This window comes from Coffea arabica, chromosome 1c, assembly GCF_036785885.1.
Source record: "Coffea arabica cultivar ET-39 chromosome 1c, Coffea Arabica ET-39 HiFi, whole genome shotgun sequence".
NCBI lineage: Eukaryota > Viridiplantae > Streptophyta > Magnoliopsida > Gentianales > Rubiaceae > Coffea > Coffea arabica.
This window is the reverse complement of record NC_092310.1, coordinates 46,276,321-46,300,894: the sequence shown is the minus strand read 5'-3', so window position 1 is coordinate 46,300,894 and position 24,574 is coordinate 46,276,321. Positions and strand designations below refer to the sequence as shown.

At 34.2% G+C, this 24,574-nt stretch overlaps 1 protein-coding gene and 1 long non-coding RNA gene across 2 annotated transcripts; one reads left to right on the top strand and one right to left on the bottom strand.

The window, feature by feature from the left end:
• The first annotated feature begins 8,044 nt into the window (after window positions 1–8,044).
• LOC113724761 (COP9 signalosome complex subunit 2) lies at window positions 8,045–15,152 on the top strand. Its single transcript, XM_027247633.2, has 12 exons — window positions 8,045–8,180; window positions 8,334–8,426; window positions 9,382–9,460; window positions 10,492–10,732; window positions 10,809–10,883; window positions 10,960–11,094; window positions 12,771–12,958; window positions 13,652–13,720; window positions 13,807–13,897; window positions 14,002–14,136; window positions 14,659–14,771; window positions 14,868–15,152. The coding sequence occupies exons 1-12, from the start codon at window positions 8,171–8,173 to the stop codon at window positions 14,956–14,958; spliced, it is 1,320 nt and encodes a 439-aa protein (XP_027103434.2). The 5' UTR covers window positions 8,045–8,170; the 3' UTR covers window positions 14,959–15,152.
• Window positions 15,153–20,770: 5,618 nt separating this feature from the next.
• LOC140006588 (uncharacterized) lies at window positions 20,771–21,256 on the bottom strand. The gene is made up of 2 exons (XR_011814296.1): window positions 21,164–21,256; window positions 20,771–21,016 (listed from the first exon to the last, which is right to left on the bottom strand). It is a non-coding gene; the product is annotated as an uncharacterized lncRNA (long non-coding RNA).
• Window positions 21,257–24,574: the final 3,318 nt, after the last annotated feature.

Below are 24,574 nucleotides of genomic sequence, written 5' to 3'. Positions count from 1 at the left end.
TCCTGAACACACGTTTCCTGAGATTCCGCCAGCCTTTTCCTTTTTTGTCGACTTATGAATATGAGTCAGACCTTTTTTTTTAAACTTTTTGCAGACTGGCTGTCAGCCCAGCAGCCTGTCATCTTTTCAAAAAAAAAAAAAATCTGTGTTAGGTGCCGGGTTGTAGATTACTATCACACCCCTGTCAGAAGCCTAAATATCCGACTTTTTTTTTTTGCCAATATTCTAAATAATTAACCGGAAAGATGGGACTAAACACATTGATGTCATAGCTAACTTCCTCTGCCAAATCTGGAAGGCAAGAAATGAGTGGAACTTTAACCAGGCACTGAAAGAGGGGCACCAGGTATCCAAAAAGCAATGGAGGAGTGGATGGAATATGATGAGGCAGGAAGAAATGCTAAGATGGCCAATGAAGAGGCTTCCCAGCCAGAAAACAGACATCGCATGTTAGTTGGACTGATGGAACAGCATAGCTCTATTATGTACACGAATGCAGGAATGAACCAGAACAAAGTGAAAGCAAGAGTGGGGATTATTGCTAAAGCTAACAATGGTAGGATTTTTGCAACATGGTCCATCTCGCATCTAGGAGCCAGAGATGCAGTAGAAATGGAGGCTATTGCCATTCGAACAACCTTGAGCAAAGCCCTAGAGGAAAACATGACGTCCTTATTGATTCTCTCTGATTGCAAAGCTGTTGTGGATAGAATCTACAGGATGTCAAGGCCTAACCTCTCTGGATATGCTAATTGAAGACATCAGGCAACTGAGTCGATCCTTTTGAAAATGCTCCTTCTTTCACATTAGGAGAGAAATGAACCTGTGTATCCATGGGTTAGCTAAGTTAGCAATTAACTTGTTACAAGAAACTAGGTGGAAGCAATCCTTCCTTGTGTGGCTTAATAGAGAGGCCCACAATGACTTCCTAGCAGTTGCCAGTCTTTTGTAAATCTGCTGTGCTGACTAATTTGTAATCCATTACATATATATAGAAGTTGACATTTGACATATATATATATATATACACACACACACAGACCCAAGCATATTACACTCTTAAAACTTGACAAGCGGCTTAAGATTAATCCTCTTTGAAAGTACTCTAACCTGTGATAGGCTGGGCAGGTCAAACTCAAGCCAAGAAAGCAATCCAATTAACAGTCGGGACAATCTGGGGCAATCTATTTTGGTGTGGAGAAGACTTCAATTCTTCAATAGGTAATTGTAGTTAGTGATCTTCACAATCTGGATGTGCTTCGGTGGCAGCATTCTAATAGGCACCAATCCAATTTGTTGGGAGAGGTTATTGAAGCATAGAGTAGATTAAGGGTGTAAATGAATCGAGTTCAATTCAACTACTTGTCAATTTTTTCTCAAAAAAAAAAAAGAAACCACTTGTAAATTTGTTCAGTCAAAACTTGAATTTGAGTTCGAGCACTGCAAATAGCTCGTGTCTAATACTGAATCGAGTTCAACCAAATCTCATACATATATAAATTGAAATTTTCACATGTATTAGTGTGAAATGTCTATTATATCCCTTATTTAAACTTGAACTTAATTGAACTGGATTAAGCTCGACTAAGTTTGATCAAGTTAGATCTAGTCGAATTTGCGTAAAACAAAATAAAATTGAGTTCAAATATTTTTACTCAAATAGTGCACTGTTCACTCAAGTCCTCTGGATTGCACCCCAAATGGAGATTCACAGCGCGTCAATTTTCTACTTTAGCTTATGCATCATGATATAGTACTTACGCCGAATCTTAGAACAGATGCATCTTTGATCAAGATGATCTATGCCCCATTTGCTATGGATGTTCAAGAATGACATTTCACGCAATTCGAGATTGCTATAGATATTCTGGCTGCAATTCTGTGATTTATTGATTTTATCATGGTTAGAATGGAATTTACAAATAGAATTTCGACTATGAGGGGGAGGAATGTGCCTATGGTGGTTTTAACCTATCATTCAGTAAGGGTGTTGATGCAATTATGTGTAACATTCTCTTAGACACATATGCTCTCCAGTGAAAATTTCATTGGGCTCCTAGATTGAAATTTTTTCAAGTTGTTTTGGGTTAAAAGTTATGTGGACAGATTTTTTTTTTTATTTTTAAAAAGGATTAGTAGTAGTTCTTCAATTAACCCATGATAATTCGAACCTCTCAATTATAGATGAAATATCTTACCAATTAGACCGCGCTTTGATTGTCATTGTGGACAGGTTCGTTGTCAATAACTCAAGCATGAGAAGTGGTGCGGTGTTTTCCAAAATGATCTAAGACATAAATAACGCAATTTTTAGTTAACATCAGGCTAATACTTCTAATTTAATTGCAGAACTATGAGGTCTCCGTCAAGCCTTTTTGCTAGTTTAGAATTTAGGGTTTTGTTGAAATCGAATCCAACTCTAAAGTTAGTATCCATCGGATCAAATACATGTCTAAGGATTACAAGCTTTTCAACTTAGCATAAAAACATTAGAACTATTCAACCAGAGCTATTACTTTTTGTTCACTATTGACAAGAAAGTCAATAATTATGCTAATCTTTCTAGATAAATCTCTTCTATTGCAAACTTGATGGAGCCCTCTTATCACCGTTCAATAAGTGTGTGATGGGCCTAACGGCCTTTTGATAAAAAAAAAAAAAAAAAAAAGAGTTTTAAAAGCACTTTGTTTGTCTCCTTTGTAATTTTTGGAAAAAGAAAAGCACAAGAAATGTATCCAATATTATTTAAAGGTTTAATTGCAAAATAATACCCTCAACTATTTTTGGTTAGAACTACACTCTTCAAACTACTAATTACAGCAAATTTCTCGCAATATTGTTAAAATGAAAAAATATCGTAAAGTGGTGTGAGTTGGGGGATGGTTCTACATTAAGGGTCGCCGGAAATGATAACAGAGGCTTTATTAAAAAATTGTTTTAATTTCTATTTTTTTGGGCAATGCAATTTTTTTTTTTTTTGGGAAAAGCCTTTGCCGCTTAGTGGCGAAGACGAGGCCGTTACTTTTTTTTTTTTTAAGGCATCGCCGCTCATAGCATAGTTCTTTAATAAGGAATCGCGGCATATTTCATATGCGGCAATTCCTTTTATTTTATATATTTTTTTCTAAAACATTACTAACCCTAAAATCATAATCCTAAACCCTAATATAAACCTTAACCGTGGAAGTCTAAAATTTAATTTACGTACAAAAATTGTGCTAATTTTATAAACGGTGATTAAGCATTCTGTTAAATGAACATAAAATTTGTCCAAGTCATCATTTTTTAAAATTTTTTGGTTTTAATATTAATTTAAATAACGATAAATAATGTAGCATTGAACGATAAATAGGTACAATAATTAGCACATGAACTTGAATGAAAATAAAACAGAAGGTTTGACAAGAAAAATTCTTAAAATCTGAATATCACCCCACCAACGCGCATCTTGCCTTTATCGTGTGGAGTGATAGAGCAATCATATTTCCAATGTATCCTTCCGTGTGGTAGATCTCGTCCCAATTGTAGCCGTGCGGACCTACAACAATATCACTCAATCCACCATCTTTTTCGGAGAGAACAATGATAGATAGTCTCTCTACAGGCAACAATGGCTACTTGAAGACGAAAGAGAAGATTTTTTTTGTCTTGGGGGGGGGGGGTTTGATCTAGGATTGTGTAAGAGAGATAAAAATATTAGTCTGAAGTTCTGAAGTTGAGATTCTCGCTTGAGCGAACAAACCAATTATATAGAAAACTACCTACAAGATACAATTATTGTAAAATTATATTGATATAATTATTTTTTTTATATCAATGATCTACAACTACTGCATTTAATTTTTTTTTTTCTAATGCCGCAAATCAACTTTGCGGCTTCTAAAAAAAAATTTCCCTTCCCCGCAAATATAGTTTGCGGCTATTTGTGGACCATTGATCAACCGGATCAAGAATAAGATAAGAGTCCTCTGTGTCGCCTATCGCTTCTCCCACGTGCGTTCTACAAGCAAGGGCATCCATGCGAGTATGCATTCATTCTTCCCGTTCCCGTGTCCGCAAAGAGCAGAGGAATTGGTCAGTGTCCTGTTGATCCCTTGCACCAAGGCAGCTTTTTTAGAATTGGCTTATGGACCTGGCTCTCCGCCTGCGACCTGGAAAGAAGATCCACCTAGCGCAAGCAGGCAAGCTTGCGGAAACATAAATGCAACGTCGCAAATTTAGTTTACGAAGATGATTGTGAGGCCTTTGAAAAAAAAAAAAAAAAATTTCTTCGACGCCGCAGATGAAGCTTGCGGCGATCCTTGGGCTGTTGATCAAGTGCATCAACGGTCCACAAATTTTGGCATGTGTAGTATTATAAAATTAAAAATTCCTTCACTGCAAATTTTGAGTGCAGAAGTTGGATTATAAATTTTTTTCCTTCACCTTCAAATCATTACCGCTGATCATATATTAATCAACGGTCATTTGCGGGTTAAAAAAAAAAATTCTACCGAAAATTTTAACTTAAAGTATTTTGCAGCAGTTGAAAATAAAGGCAAAAATAGGTTGGAATTTTTTTTTTTGTTGCGCCTATATTGACATTTACTGCGACCCTTATATCATCCATACATCCTGTACAACACCACTTTTGTGACAATTTTGAATTTTAACAATATTTTGAAAAATTTGCCACTAATTATAGCACTTAACTTTTTTTTTCCGGAAACCGAAAGAAAACACACACACGCACACAGTTAAATTACACTCGGAGTTAACGGATAAATCAGTCCAAAAACAATCTAAGAAGGACCACAAAGAATCCACAAAGAACCCAGTCAATTTAGTGACAAGGCCAATTATAGCACTTAACCATCTTAAACTATTAATACATGGTTTCTGCCAATTTTGGTGGCAAAGAGAAAAGCAGCGGCTAGGAGCAAGACAGGTTGTTTTGGTGGGGAGATAAGCCTGGTTGAAGAACAAAATTTGCACAAGTAAACAATCAGCTGGATCCCACTTGGACAAGGTGCCACGCTGTAATAAGCTAGGCCTCACTCAGTCACTTGTAAAAATGGTTTTATCTTACACAATGCTGCTCACTAACCCTTATAGAAAAGAAAGCATGAATTTTTTTTTTTCTGGGTAAGAAAAGAATGAAAAATATGAATATGCATATTAACCGTTAAAAATTAATATTACAAAACAATGGAAGGCCAATAAAATAAAATGTAAGATGAGCTTTATAAAGGGTATATCTAATGACAGTGCCTAATTAAGATAAAATTTAGGTATTGAATGAGTGTTTCTTTGAACTGTATGTATACTAAATAAATTAATAAATTATTAATTTATCGATTAATTAATATCTCTTTAAATTAATAGAATTTGTGTGGTCACAAAGTTATTAATTTATAGGAATTTTATTGTAATTTGTATTAAGGGAACTACATAACATTCTTTAAATTGACAAATTATGAATTTCATTCAATAACTTCAAGGCTAATTAATCATTTAGCTATAAATATTGCTAACTATGATTTAGGGCTACAAACGAGTCGAGTTGAGTCGAGATTTGGTTTAATCGAGCCAAATCGAGTCAAGTTTTGGCTTAATCGAACCGATTCTTAACTTAATTTTATCAAGTTCGAACTCGAGTTCAACCTCGACGAGCTACCAATTTAAACCTTGAACTCGAAAAATAAAAAATAATTATTTTGATTTTTTAAAAAATAAATAAAATAATATTTTTTCTTAATAAATAATAAAATATTAAGGATATATATGTAATATTACTATTAAAATAAATAAATATATATATATATATATATATATATATATATATATATATATACTCGACCTCGTGAGAGATCGAGTTTGATTTGGCCAATTCGAACTCGAATCGAACTTTGACTCGAGATACTCACAAGCAACTCGATTGTTCATTTTGCAGCCCTACTATGACTGCATTAAAAAAAAAAGGAAAGAAAAAAAGTGTCATACCGAGTAATGGTGCAAAAATATAGTACTAATGCGTACGTGCTTAAACTCAAAGATTATAACTCCTCCTTTGTCTTTTCTAAAAGTGGAACAATAAACAATCTTCACGTCAAAAGTCTTGCATGGATAATAGTATAATATCAAATGACATACTTGAATTCATGTTAAGAACAAGTAATGTTTTTTAACAGAGTAAGATTTAAGATGTGAACGGAATTTGAACCCAAAACTTCTAAATTCTGCAATCTTGAGATATGCAAAATTTTATTCTAATGTGTATCCATATCTAAGCCTGTTTGAACGTGCAATGCTTTTGTTAAAAAAAAAAAAAAAACTTTTAGGTGATAAAAGAGCATTTTGAAGTTTTTGATCAATAACATTAATCAAATTTGGAATAGAGCTTTTAGTGTCGTAAGTACATTTTGTACACCCCGCTCAAGATTGGTGCTTTTCCAATAACTTATACTTAAAAAAAAATAAAAATCTATCCCTTTTATCGTGAATTATGAACTAAATAAAGAGATAATTACATTTCAAAAATTTAAACTTACATGTTATTTAATTCAATAAGCACTTAGTATTTTATTTGTTGTATTTTACACATTACTCTAATGAATAGTCAAACAAATAGGAACAAAACTAATTTTCTTTTTCATCTTTTCTAATACAGAGCAAGAAAAAAACCAACACTCTCATTTGCTAATAAGAAGGGATGAAAAGACAAACAAATTAAAAGGGTAATAGGCCAAGGGGGTTAACTTGTCTTCTCCATCCCCATCCTCCTTCTCCATAGCAAAAAACAACTAACAACACCGCCTCTTTTCTTTGATCTCCTCCACCACCCCGTGCTTGCTCTTCCTCTTTATTTCCTCAAATTCTGCTCGTCTCCACCACCAAATCCTTACTCATGGACGTACTGGTGGTGGCCGACAACCCATTGGAGTCAATATCGGTCAACCATGCAAGCAACCCATTACAGTTTCCAATGGGACCTATATATAGTTCTCGTCCTTGCATAATAATAAGGTCGGGGGGATGGGTTCATCTGGCTCTTTATTATCTTAATCAGGGCCTCCAACAACATGATCCTACGCGAACTCCTTTAGGTTGATCTGGTAGTCTTTTAGTTCTGGCTTTGAGCTACTGTCCAGGATCAACAATTGTAATGTCTATATTGCTATTATCGTTCTACGTGCTCTTTTAAGTGAAAGTTGGCTTTTCGTAATCAATTTGGTGAGTTACTAATGCTTATTTTGGTGTAGAAATGATTTGGTGTGACAGTTTTGGTGGATGGTCTTTTTGAGATTCTCATAGTTGTGATTTCAATGTGCAGAAAAGTGTTGGAGAAAGATCCTTCTACTTGTTTCGGTGGTTGTAGTGGCCGGCCGGCTTAAGGTGGTGGCGCCGCCGTAGTGGCCTGCTTGAGGTGAATTCTTGCAGTTGCGATTTTAACGTGTAGATATAATTATTGGAGATTGGGTTGTGGGAGTAGAGCTACTTAGCCTTCTTTGTGTATCCTTTTATTAGTTTCGGTGGTAGTAGTGGCCGGCTTAAGGTGGTGGCGCCGCCATAGTGGCCACCTTAAGGTGGTGGCGCCGCCGTAAGGTGGTGGCCGCGGTGGCGATAGAAGAAAGTTAAAAAAAAAAAATGGCAGGGAAGGAAAAAAAAAAAGTAGAGAAAAATCTACAGGGCCTTCTAGGCAATAATACATTTCTTGTGGGGTTGGTGTGTAGTCCTTTTAGCAGAGATAACAAATTTGGAAATTATCCCAATTGAAACAATGTGGTAAGAATTTCTTACTCTAAGGTGGCAATAATATCTTCAATTGATAGTTTCAGGGAGTATAGTTCAAAGCAAAGGTAGTTGAAGGGAGTATTTTGCAATTAATCCTTATTTAAAAGTGGAATTATTCCATCATAATCATCATCAAACTGTTTTTTTTTTTCCCTAAAACTTTAGGGAATAATTTGATCCGCTCCCAAAAGTTGTGGACCAAAATTGTAAATTTTCCCCAAAAGAGGAGTATGTATTTGCAATTTTGCACAATTGCGCCTAAATCAAATAACTGCTCCTGCCCTATATATACTACTATATTTACCCAGCTCCCATTAGTTTCCACAGCTCTTCAAAATCAAAATCTCAATCGTGTCTTTTGTTTTTCTTCCAATTTTGTGTACAGTTTAAACTAATTATGGGCTCAGGTGAGATTATGGCACGCACTACACGCACTGAATATAGCTAATTACTCTTTTTTCTAGGGTTTTCGGATATAGCTTCTTCTTTAGCTAATTTTGATTTTTTTAAAAAAAAAATTCCCCATTTTTTTTTTTTTTGTAATTTTTGTTTGATTGCAGATGCGGATATGGAGGATTATGGGTTTGAGTACTCAGACGAAGACCCAGAAGAGCAGGATGTTGATATTGAGAATCAATACTACAACTCTAAAGGTGTTCTTTTTTTCTTTTTTTCTTTTTTTTACTTATCTTTTTTTGAAGTATATATACGTGGAATTTGATTTTGTTGGCCTACCTGTTTGGGCTTTAGGTTTTAGGGTCTAGAAAAGCATTTTGAGGAGTAGAATGCATGGTACTTGTAGGTTTTCTTTCCCCTCTTTTTTTTCTGAGAAGAGTATTTTGTCTATCTTTAGAACCTTTTATATGGAGGACGAAGAAGTCGGAAAGGCAGATGAGAGTAGTAGTGATCGATATGAGATAATAGGTCCTATGTTTTCGTAAATGCCAGTTGAATGGATGCTAATAAGTGGCCAATTTGTTCACTGTCTTTTTACCTTTCGTGCCGGATTATATGGTTATGGAAATAGATCAGTTTAATTTCAGAAGGCGCATATCCAAAGTTTATTGCTTTATGATATTCACGACTATGAGGATAAATAATACGCATACAGTTATTAAGAAGTTTCTAGTTTATAGACAATTTTGATTCCATTGGTACAACTGCTCAAGTATTGGATGGACATATGCTGTTCTTTAGAACTTAAGGGCTGATAGAATGCGAATGTACTTGCTTAATTGTTGTCTTTTAGGATTTAGTTGCTACAGATATGGAGAAGTGAGGTTCTTAAGTTGGTGACATGTTGAAGAACTTATTTAGCCTGAATGGAACATAGGAGTTTGGTGAGTTTCAAGTTCAAGTTCAAATTCAAAAAACTTGGAATTCTAGATGTAGAATATGACTTCAGCAGGAACTCTTTGGTATTTCGTTATCATACACTAATAGTATATAGATGGAGTTGGATTTCCAAGAACATGTTTGCTCCTGCATTATTATAGCTGTTGTTTCAGTATCTTTCTTGTGGCCGTGTCCTTGAATTTATTGGTTCTGTGTTGCTTCTGTTGCATTTTCAATTTTTCATTGAGCTATGTCAACAATTTCTGTGTACAGGCATGGTTGAGACAGATCCAGAAGCAGCGCTCGAGGGTTTTGCTGAAGTAGTCCGCATGGAACCTGAGAAAGCTGACTGGTGTGTAGCTTAGGATTAATTTTCTCTCAAACTAGGGTATTGCAACGTTTGTTGAAAAGTAAAGGATAAGTTTGACAAGGATAGGATATCTTGGCAATTTGCTCCTTAGTAATTCTTGCAGAGGGCCCTTTATCTCACCGGTTTATGTATTCTCTTGCACCTTATTCATGAAACCATTCTTTGTGCCTGTGACCTTAGAGATATTCTTTTTACTGATTTGATTTGGTTTATGTTATTTCCTGTGCATAGTTTGATACACATAATGCATGTTTGGCATGATTAATGACTTTGAAGATGCTTTTGTGATTTGCTAATCTATTGTTACCTGTTAATTCTTCATTTTGATATTGAGTAGTGCATATATAACAAGGAATATTGCACTGTGTTGAAGATTATGTATGGTCTTGGATCATTTATAATGATTTTGATACCAGGATTTTTCTATTGAAAAATATCAACCTTAACCAGTAATTGCTAAGTGTTGTGAGGAGAAGGTCCATTCAGATTGAAACCTCTTCATTTGTTGTTTGGTGCACGAGCAATGGAATGCATAATGATGTAGGGTATCAGGTTGCTTGGAAAGGTGTTAACTATGTTCCTTCTGTTTCTGATTTTGAACTGTGTGTATCGTTAAATGTCTAGTAAGGGACCATTACAAAGTCTTATTGCTTGAGGAAACTTCCAAGCTATCTGGCATGGAAGGAAGCAGGATAGTAGCTCTTCTTGTCTGATTAATTGTGAATTCACTCAATTAGTATATCCTTTCCTTAGTGCAACCAGCAACTCTTTTGCTGTATGTGGCTGCACATGCTGGACTCTGCTGCTTGTCATCAATCTGTAGTGGGAAATAGTCTTTTTAAAAATAAAAATTATAAATTTGGATTTTGAGTGCCCTTTTCTCATGTATAGATGGTGAGACGAGAGTTTTTTTTCATGCATTACATTATTGTTTTGTTATTTTTTTGATTTGCTGGCTCTTTTTTGTTTAACTTGTGATTGGTGTGACTAAGAAATTCTTTTCCTATTTTCAGGGGATTCAAGGCATTAAAGCAAACTGTTAAGCTGTATTATAAACTGGGGAAGTACAAGGAAATGATGGATGCTTACCGAGACATGTTAACTTACATAAAATCAGCTGTAACACGAAATTACAGTGAAAAGTGTATAAATAATATTATGGATTTTGTGTCCGGATCTGCTAGTCAGAACTTCGGTCTTCTGCAGGAGTTCTATCAGACAACTTTGAAGGCACTTGAAGAGGCTAAGAATGAGGTCAGATGTCAATTTTTTTCCGAACATTGAGTGACTTCTGCTCTCAAGGATTTCCGGTAACTTTTTTGCTCTGCAGAGACTCTGGTTCAAGACAAACCTAAAGCTTTGTAAGATATGGTTTGATATGGGTGAATATGGCAGAATGAGTAAGGTATTTTTTTCATACCAGTTTTAGGTAATAAGTATATTCTTTTGGAATGTAAACATAATTCAATTGCCATGATTAGATTTTGAAGGAGCTTCACAAATCTTGTCAAAAAGATGATGGCTCAGATGATCAGAGAAAGGGAACTCAACTTTTGGAGGTGTATGCTATTGAAATTCAAATGTATACAGAGACCAAGAATAACAAGAAGCTGAAGGTTTGTTGTTCTTTACTTTGTGCTATCTTTTATGAGTATAGATCGTGCTAAAACATTTTTCTGGATTTATCTGCATCTAGAGTGTTCTTTTCATATGAAATGTCTTTTTGGTCATCTTTCCTTAATTGTTTCCCCGGGTACATAGTGGTAGATTTCTCAGAATCATTTAGGGTATCCATATGTTACTATCTTGAACGAAATCACTTTTTTTATAACATGTCAGCTAGATGTTTAAAGCTAATGAAATTGAGAAAGGCAGAGCATATAGTAGAGAAGAACAGGCCATGTTTCCAAGTATGCATGTGGTTATTTTGTGTGAAGTCTTGTTGAATTAATGAAGTGAAATGTCTTTTTTCTTTTATGTTCTGTTTCTCTTTTCTCTTATGTTTTATAGGCATTTTTAATGAATAATTAATTGCAGAGGAGTTGCAGAATGCTTTCATAAGCAATAAAGAAAAAGAAAATTCTTAAGTAACAGTTTTGGAGCCTATACCAGAATGGAAGTTCAAATTATTAGGTCTTCCCAGTGAGAAGCATTTATGTTAAACTACAATTGACCTGCACAGAAATTATTTATTGTCAAAAAATAAGGGATGCATATAAATTGGTTCTGAACTAAGTATTTAAAAGAATTGTGGCTAACTTGGTTATTGTTGAAAGATAAGGGATGTATATGGAGTCTAAGGTACTTGTGCTTTGCTTTTAAAGTTAAAAAAAAGTATACAACTATAGCAAAGTTGCTATTGGGATGTCCAACTTTGAAGATCAGGTTCCATGGTGGTGCAAGTTACCCCCCAACTTTTTTCAAACATAGTTATCAACCGTCAATTGTCAAGAATCCTATTTGAAAGAGGCTGTGCTAAACTAGCCATGGGTCACTAAATTCATGATCTGAATCCGTAATTGATGATTTACTGTAATTGGCTCATTAACTGCGGGGAGGAAATCTTATTAATGAAGCATTGAAGAGACTAAGCAAAGTATTGCACCAATTTCTAAACCATACTTGATTTCGCACTCTTTCAACTGCAATTGCAATTTGGAAATCAGAATCAAGACAATAGCTAGAACATGGCATGTAATACCTGCATACACTTTGTGGAAGTTTCATCTGCTAGTAGTTAGTTAAACATATGCAAATTCTTCTTTATGGATCAACGTTGAAAATTAGCAAAGTTTGAGGGTCCAAATTGTTTGAAGGTGCTAACTTTGGAGGACCAAAAGTGATATAGCCTTTGATGTTAGCTAATTGTTTTTTTCATGTTGTTAAATCATAAAGCCTAAGAATGTTTTCAAATTTTATTTCTTATCGAAATTTAAGACTGGACAGGTTCATCTGTTTTATGAGTGATTGCAAGATGGAAGTGAGGCTAGTTTCTGTTTCATGAGTCCTTGGACGGAAAGAGACTTAATGTCACCTATGGCCTGCAATTGTTGTCTTTTAATACTCGTCCTTTCAGCTTGTGGATGTCCACTTGATCCATAGGTGTCAATTTTGTAGAGAAGTTTCTTTATAACTAGTGATAAACACATTAAAGAGTGATCAGAAAATGGCCAAAGTGGAGGATATTTGATAGTTTTGGACCAGGAAATATTGAGATTGAGTTGTCGAATATCTGGTTCTTCGTAATCAATCTGTGGACATATGAGAATCATGTGAATATGTTTCGTTGCAGCAATTATACCAAAAGGCCCTGTCAATCAAGTCCGCAATACCTCATCCCAGAATTATGGGGATTATTCGTGAATGTGGTGGGAAAATGCATATGGCAGAGCGGCAGTGGGAAGAGGCAGCTACTGACTTTTTTGAAGCTTTTAAGAACTATGATGAAGCAGGAAACCACAGGCGCATTCAATGCCTTAAGTATGTTTAGATACCCTGCTATGCTGATGACATTGTTGTGCATTTCACTTGTGATTTTTCGTGCCTGTCATTTCCTGTTCTTACACACACAGCTCTGGATGTCAATTCATACAGGTGGTTTAACAATTCATTCTTTTACGTTGTGCCACATTTTTAATATAATACATAAAGGACAAAGAAAAGGATCAGGGTTTTTTCCTCTTTTTCTTGCTATACATTGGCAGTAAACTCAAATTTAGTTAGTCCTGGCAACTGTTTGGGTCTGGAGATGAACTTGATAAAAAGATTGGAGAAATATTGTTGATAACAGATTTATAGATCCAAATAATACCCAATTTTGATATATCAGTGGTCATGTATTTAAAATAGATTCTGTCAGGACTACTCCTTCCAAACTGAAAGGCCCAGGTCCAGCAAACAATTAAAAACCCCTTTTGTGTACTAAGCGCCTGGTGCTACACTGTTGCCCATAGCTGGTCTATATCTGTAAAATGTGTGCACAGACCATTTCGCACTGAACTATTAAATCAGAAACCATGCTATATTTGCCCTGAACTACTAAATCGTTTACACGTGTTGAATGTGGAATGGCAGTAAGTCTGAGTTAGAGCATGAATATTATTGCTAATAGTAATTGCAAATCAAATTTTTTGCATCAATAATGTGTTTTTCTTATCATTTTTTCTGTTGCAGATATTTGGTTCTTGCTAATATGCTGATGGAATCTCAGGTTAACCCGTTTGATGGTCAAGAAGCAAAACCGTAAGATCAATGAACTCTGTTCTAAATGTAATCTATGAACAACTCATCATCTTATGTGTTATTTGATGTCTATTACAATTTCTTAGGTATAAGAATGATCCAGAAATATTGGCTATGACCAACCTTATTGCAGCATATCAAAGGAATGAAATATTGGAGTTTGAGAAGATTCTCAAGGTGAAACTATTTTTGCCATGTTTACATTATCTACTTCTCTGAGTGCTATGTTGTACATGCTTTTGTTATCTGATTATATTTATCTGGTATCTGATATTTTGCAGAGCAATAGGAGAACTATAATGGATGATCCTTTCATCCGAAACTACATTGAAGATCTTCTGAAGAATGTCAGAACCCAAGTCTTGCTCAAGCTCATCAAACCTTATACAAGGATACGCATACCCTTCATATCAAAGGTGATAACCAGGGTTTTTTCGTTTCCTGCTAGTTCGAAAATTTTCTTCCATATGTTGGCTCACTGGTGATAATGACTGGCTTTATTAGATCGAGATGAGATAATATTTTTTAGCGTGCAATGAAACTTATCCATGCAGTTTTTTGCTTGAAGGCACCTTACACATGCATTTTTTGCATGTTCGGTTTCCATTGATCTGATGGTGAAAACTGGTATGCTTGACTCTGCTAGTTAGGGTGTTGGAAAAAGTGGCATTGTGCTTATGGATTTGAATAATGTTGTCATTTAGCTAACTGAATTTGTCTCAAAGAATTTCTTACTATTGACGGTAATGCAATTGAATCTACTAAAACTTTAACCAATTTTTGCAACACTTGCGCTGAATGCGACATGCTTTTGTATTGTTCTTTCCAGAGCTTGTCATTTTGGTTTGACAACATGCAAAAAGAGGGATTTCATTGAGATCACATTGTTTCCTGCTAACCTTTGCCAAGAAGCTTAATTGAATTTTGTTGGCATGCAGGAGCTTAACGTGCCAGAGAAGGATGTTGAGGAGTTGTTGGTTTCCCTTATCCTGGATAATCGGATCCACGGGCATATTGATCAAGTGAATCGGCTTTTAGAGCGTGGTGACAGGTTGAGTACTGATCATGCTCTTCTTTTTAATTTTGGGAATGAATTTTCGTACAATTTCTCACACAAATTTTGTTGGTTATTGAAACGAAAACACAGTTCAAAGGGTATGAAGAAGTATGCTGCAATAGATAAATGGAACACACAGCTCAGAACTCTCTCTCAAACCATTTGCAACCGAGTATGTTGAGAGGCTTTTTCAAGTAAAAACGGTGGTAGGTTTTGTTTCATAGAGTTGGTGACAGATTTTGTTTCAGAGAGAGTTGGTGGCTTTCTCTGAAATGAAGTTTTTCCTGGAATTGTCATACTTTATCCAGTTGGTACCCTTTGGCCACTTGCAAAAACTGAATTGGAGTTTGGTATATACAAAAGACAATTTGTGGAGCTTTGGATATAATATTGCAAATATACAATTAAAACCTTGTCTCAGATGTTTTTTCTCCTCATTTACTCAGAAAAAAATAAAAAAGTGCTCATGAATGAGCAAGTATTACCATTTGCGTTATTATGTCTTAAACAGTTTCTGTTTTCAGTTCACCCAGTCAACCTGAAGAATGCTTTGCTTTTAAATATTGCATCGAAAATTGGGGTTAAATCAAAGAGTAAATCTTATATATATTAATGGTGTGTATACTATCACGGTTGGATATGTGACATATATGCAAAATTTGAGTTTTAAATTCAAATTCGAATTATGTGTCATGTATCCAATGGTGCAAGTGTATACAGTGTATCAGTGTATAGAGTGTATAGAAGATTGATCTTAAATCAAATGAAGGTGACCTAATTTCATGCATAGATATGTTAGATAACTATATGGAGCTAATTTAGCAATCCAGCAGTGTGGCTAAAGTTATTTCAAAATTACGTTGGTGTGTAAACAAAAACATTTCAGTAATAAATTTATAGGCGCTAGCAACCAAGTGTTAATATGAAAAAAGGGATAATTGCAGAAAACCTCCCTGAGGTTTCTAACAATCTCATTCACCTCTCATGACGTTTGCAATATATTAATTACCTCCCCTAAAACTAAGTAGGTAGTATCAAATCTAACTCAATTGGATAAACAATATAAAATATGTATCAGGAGAGAGAAAAAAAAACTTTATTCCACCTCTGCCCTTGAGATTGTCCTTAGTCACTTAATTTATGCTGAATGGTACACAGCCATATGACAAGAATGGAATTTTCATGAGGTGTATTTGAAACTGATGGGAAGGTTGCTATTACATTTTGGAAGCTAAAAGCCATCGGCTCTTTGTGCAACAGCTTCTAACGGTAAAAAGCAGTAGTACTCTTGCCTACTTCTCTACGCAACTGCAAAATGAAACTGCAACATATGACAATGCATCTTGTTGAGTGGTTGCTGAGCTAAAGTAAAAGAAAAAAAAAAAGAAGTTAAAAACTGAACCAACTATATTTCTTACCAAGGTAATCGATCACTGATGACTGTAGCTCTCATTATCACATCAATCATCAAAAGGGCATTTTTGTTTTGGTGCTCTTTCCCTAAACCGAAATTAGGAATTAATTTTGCATCCAAATTTTAGTTTAGTTAGTTAATCCTATGTATTACTGGCTTAACTAATTATGTCAAAATAAATTCGGAATATGTGATAAGTTATGAGGGTATTCCTATCAATTCACCAACGCTGATATCACAATTAGGGCCCAATAATCTGACAGGAAGGTAGCCGAAATTTTGTAAATCTTAGGGGAGGCGAGTGAAACTGTTAGAAACCTCAGGGAAGGTTTCTGAAATTATCCCATGAAAAAATTATCATTTCCCACGTGGATTAAATTGGATTATTGAAGGCTGGCTCAGGTCGAGGATAGACTGATCGATATAAATAAACTAGTCCAAAGGCGGTGAGCATTCGTGACCCGTGTTAATAGTGCGTTTGTGTGGTGATGTTTTTAATTTTTTTTTGTGTAATGTGGTGTATGAATTGACGCAGAAAAATATTTTGCAATATGTAAAATAATAGCGAGGTAGTTTGTTTTGATTGAATGAGGGTAATTGGAAAGAATTGTTGGTAGGTTATCATATAGAATGTGATTTAATGTTGAAGTAAAAAGATAGTGTATATATGTTGTATAGTTATGAAATTGGAGAATATGGGAATAGCATTAAATGTTGAAAGGCATAACTTTATAGTTATTTCATATTGTAGCAACTTTTACAAGTTCATTATCGAATATGTGCATTCGATACTCGTTCATGCCTAAGTGGGTAATTATGAGAGCATAGCATGGTCGAATAATATGGTATCATAGCATTTTTTGCATTCATAGGTTAAAAATTTATCTTCAACTTTGATGTCCCAACATTTGTGTTGGTAATAGAAGATGATTATATTGTTTTTGTTTGGCAATATATTTGCTGTATCTTCTGGATGGAATTTGTGCAGTATAACATAAATGGCTAAAATAAATTTATGTGCAATTTTTTTGTATGTCTTTGGGTTAATATCTGTTTAAAACATTTGGCTTACTAAAATTTCCATGTCCATGGGCTTGATGACTACATAAAATGCAAAATTTATGAGGAAACTTTATCTTGTAGAAAGTGCCTGCAATTGTTAAATAAACAAATAAATGAGGAGTTGCATTGTTGAATTCTGTGGATATATTTTATTATTAATTATGTTACCATGTTGCTTTTGCATATGTGCTTTCAATAGGGATGATATTCCATTCATAAGCTAGTGTAGTGATTTGGGTTGAAAATTTGAATTCTAAATGTCATCACTCCAATGTGGAAAAAATTTATTAGTGAGTTTGGCTGTAGATTGCGATCATTAATGAATTTTTTCCATCCAGAGTTTTGGGGATTTTCATCTAGTTTTAGAAACCATATCTTGTTTCCAACTTTGAAAATTGCTTTTCTTCTTATGTGTGGTTCCAAGTAATGTATAATTTTTGGTGGTATGACCTGCAATTAAGATCTAAATATGTGTTAAATGTGTTTCGGAGAAAAATTGATGTAATTAGGGAAATTTGATAAAATGGATACCAATGTATCATCGTCTGGATCATTATACTGCATCAAGAATGCATTGATTGGAAAAACTGTAATGGACATGTTGGGCTTGGAATATTAGTGCGATAAAATCCAAACCCAACACGACAAATAAAATAATAGTTAGTTATAAAGTAAGATTGGATATATTAGCTTTTTATTTGTTTTAAATAGTAACTGTACCTGAATGAAGATGAACTGGCGGATATAATTGTGTAAAAGAGGCAAAAAGATAGTATTTTTACAATATAATTAAAATACTCATGATTATAGTTGTGTAATAAATATAAAGTTAAAAGCTCAAGGCATACCCAGAACAAATGCTAAGAAGGGATCTAAATCTGGTAGAAACAATAGCTTTGTATGGATTAGGTAATTATTCCAAAAAAAATTTTCGTTTGTATTGTAAATACATTTTCCAATCCAACTTTTTATATTCCCAACCACCTTTTAATCTCACATACATCACATCACAAAAGTATTACAGTAATTATTCCAAATAATTATTTGGAATAATGCTCTATCTTCTTTGCTTTAGAGTTTTTTTTTTTTGTCAATTGCCATCCCTACTCCTACTCCGACTCCGATGGGGATAGAATCACCACCAGATCAGACGGGTGCACTACACACCCGTCTAGATTTGAAGCAAAGCCACAAGAGTGGCATTTTGGTAGGATTGACTGAGTTATGGCCAAATTATAGAACTGCACCAGTGATAGAAAACCCTTAAGCTTTCCTTGCCTCCCACCCCACCAAAGCCTTAAGGGTTTGGTGCTGGCCACCAGCCCAAGAGCTGGTGGTTTCTTTGCTTTAGAGTTTAGCCAACACAACTTCTTCGGATTTTTTTTATGGATATATATATTTTTTATTTTCTTTATGAATACATATAAATGTCTATATAAGTTGAAACTCATTGTTCCATGTAGAATTTACATTACATGGTATATTTTGTAACCATCATTGGAATTACTTTTACAGTAATCAATTAAAGTAATTATTTGACTATCCATGCAAAGTATTCACCCCTTTTATATACTTTTATATATGTGCATGTGGTTCATAAATCAAACATTCGAAGAACCATTGGAATTACGAAATTAATTGAAAAAAATTAAAATATCGATAATAGGATAGAGTTTTTTTTTTTTGAAAATGAGAAAGATGAATTCTAAGAATATAAAAGAAACCAGTAAATTATAGAAAATATAAAAGAAAAATTCGTGAGAAACAAAAAAAAGGGTAGAATAAAAAGGGAAATTTTTCAATAAACGACAGCAGAGATTGGCAGAAGCATGGTACGAAAAACCGGCCCATTCGTCTGGTCCACATAGGATAACAATAAGTAAACAAAAATGAGGGTAAAAAACCAATAAAATTACAAAGGAACCAAGCAACTAAAGCATACATGCTGAACTAAGGAAACAATGAATGGCATAACAAAAAAATAAGAGATACCCAAGCCTAAAGTAATACTCATAAATATGTACGTGGGCCATGTCTGTGGATCAGAAGATGCAAGAAAGACACAAATAAAAGAGAAACAAAGAACAAAAAAATTACAAAGAAATCACACAACTATACCATCGATCTTCCCATGTGCTGAGTAAAAGAGGAATAAGAAATGGCATAACCAAAAAATGAATAACCACTAAGGCTAATCCTAATCAACGAACAACTAGAAATGCAAGAGATTGATGCAAATGGACTGCAATACCCTCAACATTTCAACCAATACCGACATAATCGACGGAGACACACTTTTACTGTTCATTCACCTTTTTTTTTTTTCGGAAACGATAGCTGACTTTTTATAGATAATAAAACTGTACAATATTTGAGCAACTGCTCAACCAACTATACAAAGTGTACCATGACACTTAAGAAGAGTCAAAAATCCTCTCCTTATCCATAATTATGCTTAGAGCATAGTGGCTAAGATGATTATATAAAGTCATATAACTTGTATTCCTTACTTCAAAAGAACACATTTGAAACAGATTAGCTAAAGCATGAATATCTTCAACTAGCGTGGCAGTGTTTGGATTATCCCCTTTCCCAGCTTTTAGCAATGCAATAAACTGCTTGTTAGCATTAATAACTTTGATCCTTCGCCAACTCAGTTGCCTTGCTTTCATTAGTGCCAACCTCACTGCTCCAGCTTCATCTTGGATGTCCTTTTGCATGCTTCTGTTTACTAGAGCCTATTCAGCTCTAGTTTTCCCCCCTATCTGTTTGGCTACAATACCAATCCCCAGTTTGTGCCCCTCAGCTGATTTGTTTATAGTGATCTGGAGTTCCATCAGCTCTTCCTCTTCCCTTCCTGCCTCCCTTACTCTTTCACTTGCTTCATTTGTTTCTGATGTACTTTCTTTTTCCTTCCCTTTACCAACTTCCTCATACTCCAACCATTCTGTGCTGGCTTTCTGTACAATTTTCATACTCTCTTTTTCCTTCCCTTCAAAGTCCCTTTCGTTTCTGTCTTTCCATAGTTGCCAAAGTATGTTGACAGTCAGAGCAATGTGTTGCCTTCATTCCTTCCTACTTCTAGCATGAATTAATGCTGCTCACCACTTCTTAAAGTAGCCTGTTTGATGCTGAATGCCATCCCATTGTATTGGTGCAAACTTCCATACCTTCTGAGCTTGCTGGCAGTGGAATAGAATGTGTTCCACTGTTTCCATATTTTCTCCAATGTTTTTAAACTCGGACCGGCCAGCGAACCGGAGATAGGGACGGTTCACGGTCCGACCGGCCGGTTCAACGGTTCAACGTTTTTTTTTTTTTTTTTTTTGCTTCATAGTTCTTTACTCTACAGTCTACACTGAAACTTAACGGCTAATATACAATCTAATATGATTATTAATAACTTAAATCCCTAAAATACATTTACCAATATAACTTAAAATTAAATTTAAGTTGAGATAATAATAAATTTTCTAAAAGTTATACATGAAACCTGGCATGATAAATATAACTAAAATATCATAATTCATCGCAGGTTTTCATAAATTCATTACAAACATAAATAGATATAGTCCAAATGTTCATCAATTATCACAAACAAAAACACGAAAATAAATAAAATAAATGTTGACATTCTTTCACAATTCTCAAAAAGTCCATAACAGAGTTCAACTCATATTCAAAGCAAACAATTTGAATAACAAATTTCCATCATTGGCATGACAAGGCAACAGCACCTCCTTCACAATTTCATCAATTTAACCTGAAAAATTAAAAAGTTTATTACAAAAAATATAAATCTAATTGGTGGAACTAAAAAAAAGTCAAAAAATTTCTAAAAACAAAGATACAACCAAACACAAAAAGAATCAATTGCTACTAAACATTACTAATTAATATGTTATATTACCAATCATTATCTTCATCATCATCCAAAAGGCGCCTACGCTGAAATGCTTCCAAATCAATATCATTATCTTCCCCAATTTCACTTTCATCATCTATATAAATAAATAAATGAACAATTAAGAATTTATCCATATTTATAATACAATTCAAATTAAAAAATGTACTTTTAGCACCTTATATTACAAGTTAAAAATATATTTATTTTAATATTAAAACCAACCTTCAACTAGTTGAGAATCATCTTTAGGAAGTTCTTCGAGTTCTTCCTCCAATTCATCACAATTAAGCTCGCCATCTTGTTCTTTTTCTATGACCCAAAATTCCGTTTTATCAATAGATTCATAATCAATGGGATCATAAGATCTCTTTCGGTGATCAAACCTATAATAAAATACATTAGTTACAAATCTAATATTACTTTATAAAATAAAATGTAAAGAATAAAGTAAAAAATCAATTATACCAATGTTGCAAACGCAAATTGTAGTGCACATATACAAGATCATTAAGTTTTTGGTGCTCCAACCTATTCCTTTTTTTAGTGTGAATGCGTTCAAAAACGCTCCAATTACGTTCACACCCAGAAGAAGAAGCAGTTTGACTCAAAATTCTAATTGCAAGCTTTTGCAAATTCGGAGCATCACAACCATATAACTTCCACCAATTTTCTGTCACAATCATATTAAAATATTAGATCAAATAAAGAATAAAATCACAATTTTTAGACATTAAAAAAAATATAAATAACCTGACCGATCAGATTTGCTAGTAAGAATAGCAAGTTTGCGCCCAAAACTCCCTTGTCTTTCCCAATACATTCCAATCTCTTGCGATAATTTTTCAGGGTTGCACCAATCCACTTTTGTTTCAATATAATCAAGCAAGCCATTTATAACCTCTGGATGTGTACAAAATGTGGCACTCTCATATTGAAAAGCAGGATTCAAATAATAAGCGGCAGCATGTAGATTTTTTCTCAACATTCTATCCCACCTATCACTGATGATGTCAATATAAGGCTTGTACAATCTCTCTTTATTTCTAAACAGCCTTTTGATGCCATTTATTGCTCTAAACATGCCTTCATAAACATAACCCAATGAAGGCCTTTCATCAGTGTCACAAATACGCAATAAACGAATGATAGGACCCATTATTCTCACCATAATCAAACAGTTATTCCAAAACCTTTCATCCAAAACGATTTGCTTCACATCTTTTCCTTTTTCTATTCTCAGAAATTGTTTGTAATCCCCACTAGTAACCAAAGATTGCAAACTATCCTTATGATCATGCAAACTTTTTAATACAATAAAGGTAGTTGCAAATCGAGTTTCACCTGGACGAATAATTTTTTCCACCCTGTAGTCTTTCTTAACCAATTCAAAGTGAACTTATGATTGTAAATAAAAACAGTCACTGTTGAAGCAAGAGACACTATAGCTTTTACATCATTCATTTCACCAATGTCTTTCAAAATCAAATTGATGCAGTGTGCAGCACACGGTGACCAACAAATGTTCGGATATCTTTCACTTAACAAAGACCCAGCAGCTTTATAATTGCTAGCATTATCAGTAACTAAGTGCACCACATTATTTGAACCAACCATCTCAACAATTTCAGCAAATAAATTGCACAAATTTTCTGCACTTGTTACAATATCAGATGCATCCACAGATTTAATGAACGAAATACCCTTAGGACAATAAACCAAAAAATTAATCAATGGTCTTTGCCTAGTGTCTTTCCATCCATCACCCATTATAGTGCAACCAGTTTCTGTCCAAGTACTTCTAAAAGAATCAACAACCAATTTCACATCTCTCTTGGCATTTCGCAACAAATTAACTCTCAAAGAATGATAGGATGGACTTTTGTAACCATGACCCATTGATGCTATTTGATCAATAGCTTTTTGAAAAAATGGAGAATTAACAGCATTTATAGGAATGCAAGCATCATAAAACCAAAGAGCAATAGCCATATCCGTATTTTTCCATTTTTCCTTACTTTGCAAACAAGCTTTAATGGTTGGTTGAGAAGTATCACATCCACCTTTAAAAAAAGCACGAATACCTGTTGATGCAGTGACCTTTCTCTTTCCTTTACTAGATGAACCCATCTTATTTGCTAAAGAAGAAGGAATCTCCAAAACTTCATCGCCATCAAATGAATGAGTAGTGTGGCCGAATGGATTTTCCACCCCAAAATCACCTTTTTTTCTTTAGATTTCTGCTCCTTCTCCTTCATAGATGCTAAAATAGCATGTCTAACTGCCGGGTCAACCTTTGAACATGGAACAATGCTGCCTTGTTCTCCTGCCAAGTGTTGTTTCATTCGATGAATGCCACCACCAGCAATTACTTTAAAACAATACCCACATGTCAAAGTTCTTCTTCCTTGACTATTCACACCTACTGAACAATATTTCCATGCTATATCAGACTTTTGTCTATGATTTTGACTAGTTGATTGTTCACTATTGACAGCTCCAGCAGTCAAAGATTGTGAATTACTACCCGTACCAGTACCGGTATCCATTATCCTTCACATAATTAATTCAAACACATAATTAGTTCATTTGTAAAATATAGTGTATTAATAAGAAAATAAAATTAACAAATTTTCAGTAATATAAGAAGATCAATTAGTCACATGAATAGCTCAACTGTTAGCATTTAATTTTTTCATTTACAAAAAAAAAAAGATATAGTTATCACAGTAGAGGGATTTTAATGGTTCTTAGTAGCACAAAACTAGTTAATTTAAACACAGGAATCTTACTTTTTGTTTTCCTAAGAAACAAAGAAATAACAAGAAGGATATATACTAATAGTGAGACAATTATGTACCTAGTCAATTTATATACAGCGTGTGTTATACTGTTATTGTCTAGGTAATTTGAACAAACAATAGATAAAGGAAACAGAAAAGTTAGCAAAGACGTAAATTGCTCAAACAAGTTACCATAGGCAATTTTTCTTGGGTTTGACAATTAAAATGATTTCTACTAATTCGTTAAAGAACACTGATTCGAAGAAAATGACTCCTAAAAGTAGTGAATTTTTCTATATTCAACCGAAGAAGGAAATCAACTGTAAAAAATGCTATCATTTATAAGTCATAAACAAATGCAGCTCTTACAAAAACTGAAATGTTTCTTCTTGAATAACATGTCTCTGGATACGTGGCAATGCGTAAAAAATGTCATGATTATTTCAAAGTCAGACATATCTCTGTATTTTCAAGAAAATTATTCGTTAATTAATATGAAATATTAATCCCAAATTATTAATAAATCTCTATTTTTATCCTCAAATTATAATAATTTTAATTTTAGAATCAATCCAATCAAGTAGGGGTAAGGGCTAAATTCTTGGTTGCTATCAACAATTTGTAGCAACAAAAA

Bases quoted from the DNA above. Each gene is read 5' to 3' on its own strand.
- LOC113724761 (XM_027247633.2), top strand. The intron at 14,137-14,658 runs GTGATAACCAGG...GTTGGCATGCAG, and splicing joins GCATACCCTTCATATCAAAG to GAGCTTAACGTGCCAGAGAA. The intron at 14,772-14,867 runs GTTGAGTACTGA...ACGAAAACACAG, and splicing joins CTTTTAGAGCGTGGTGACAG to TTCAAAGGGTATGAAGAAGT.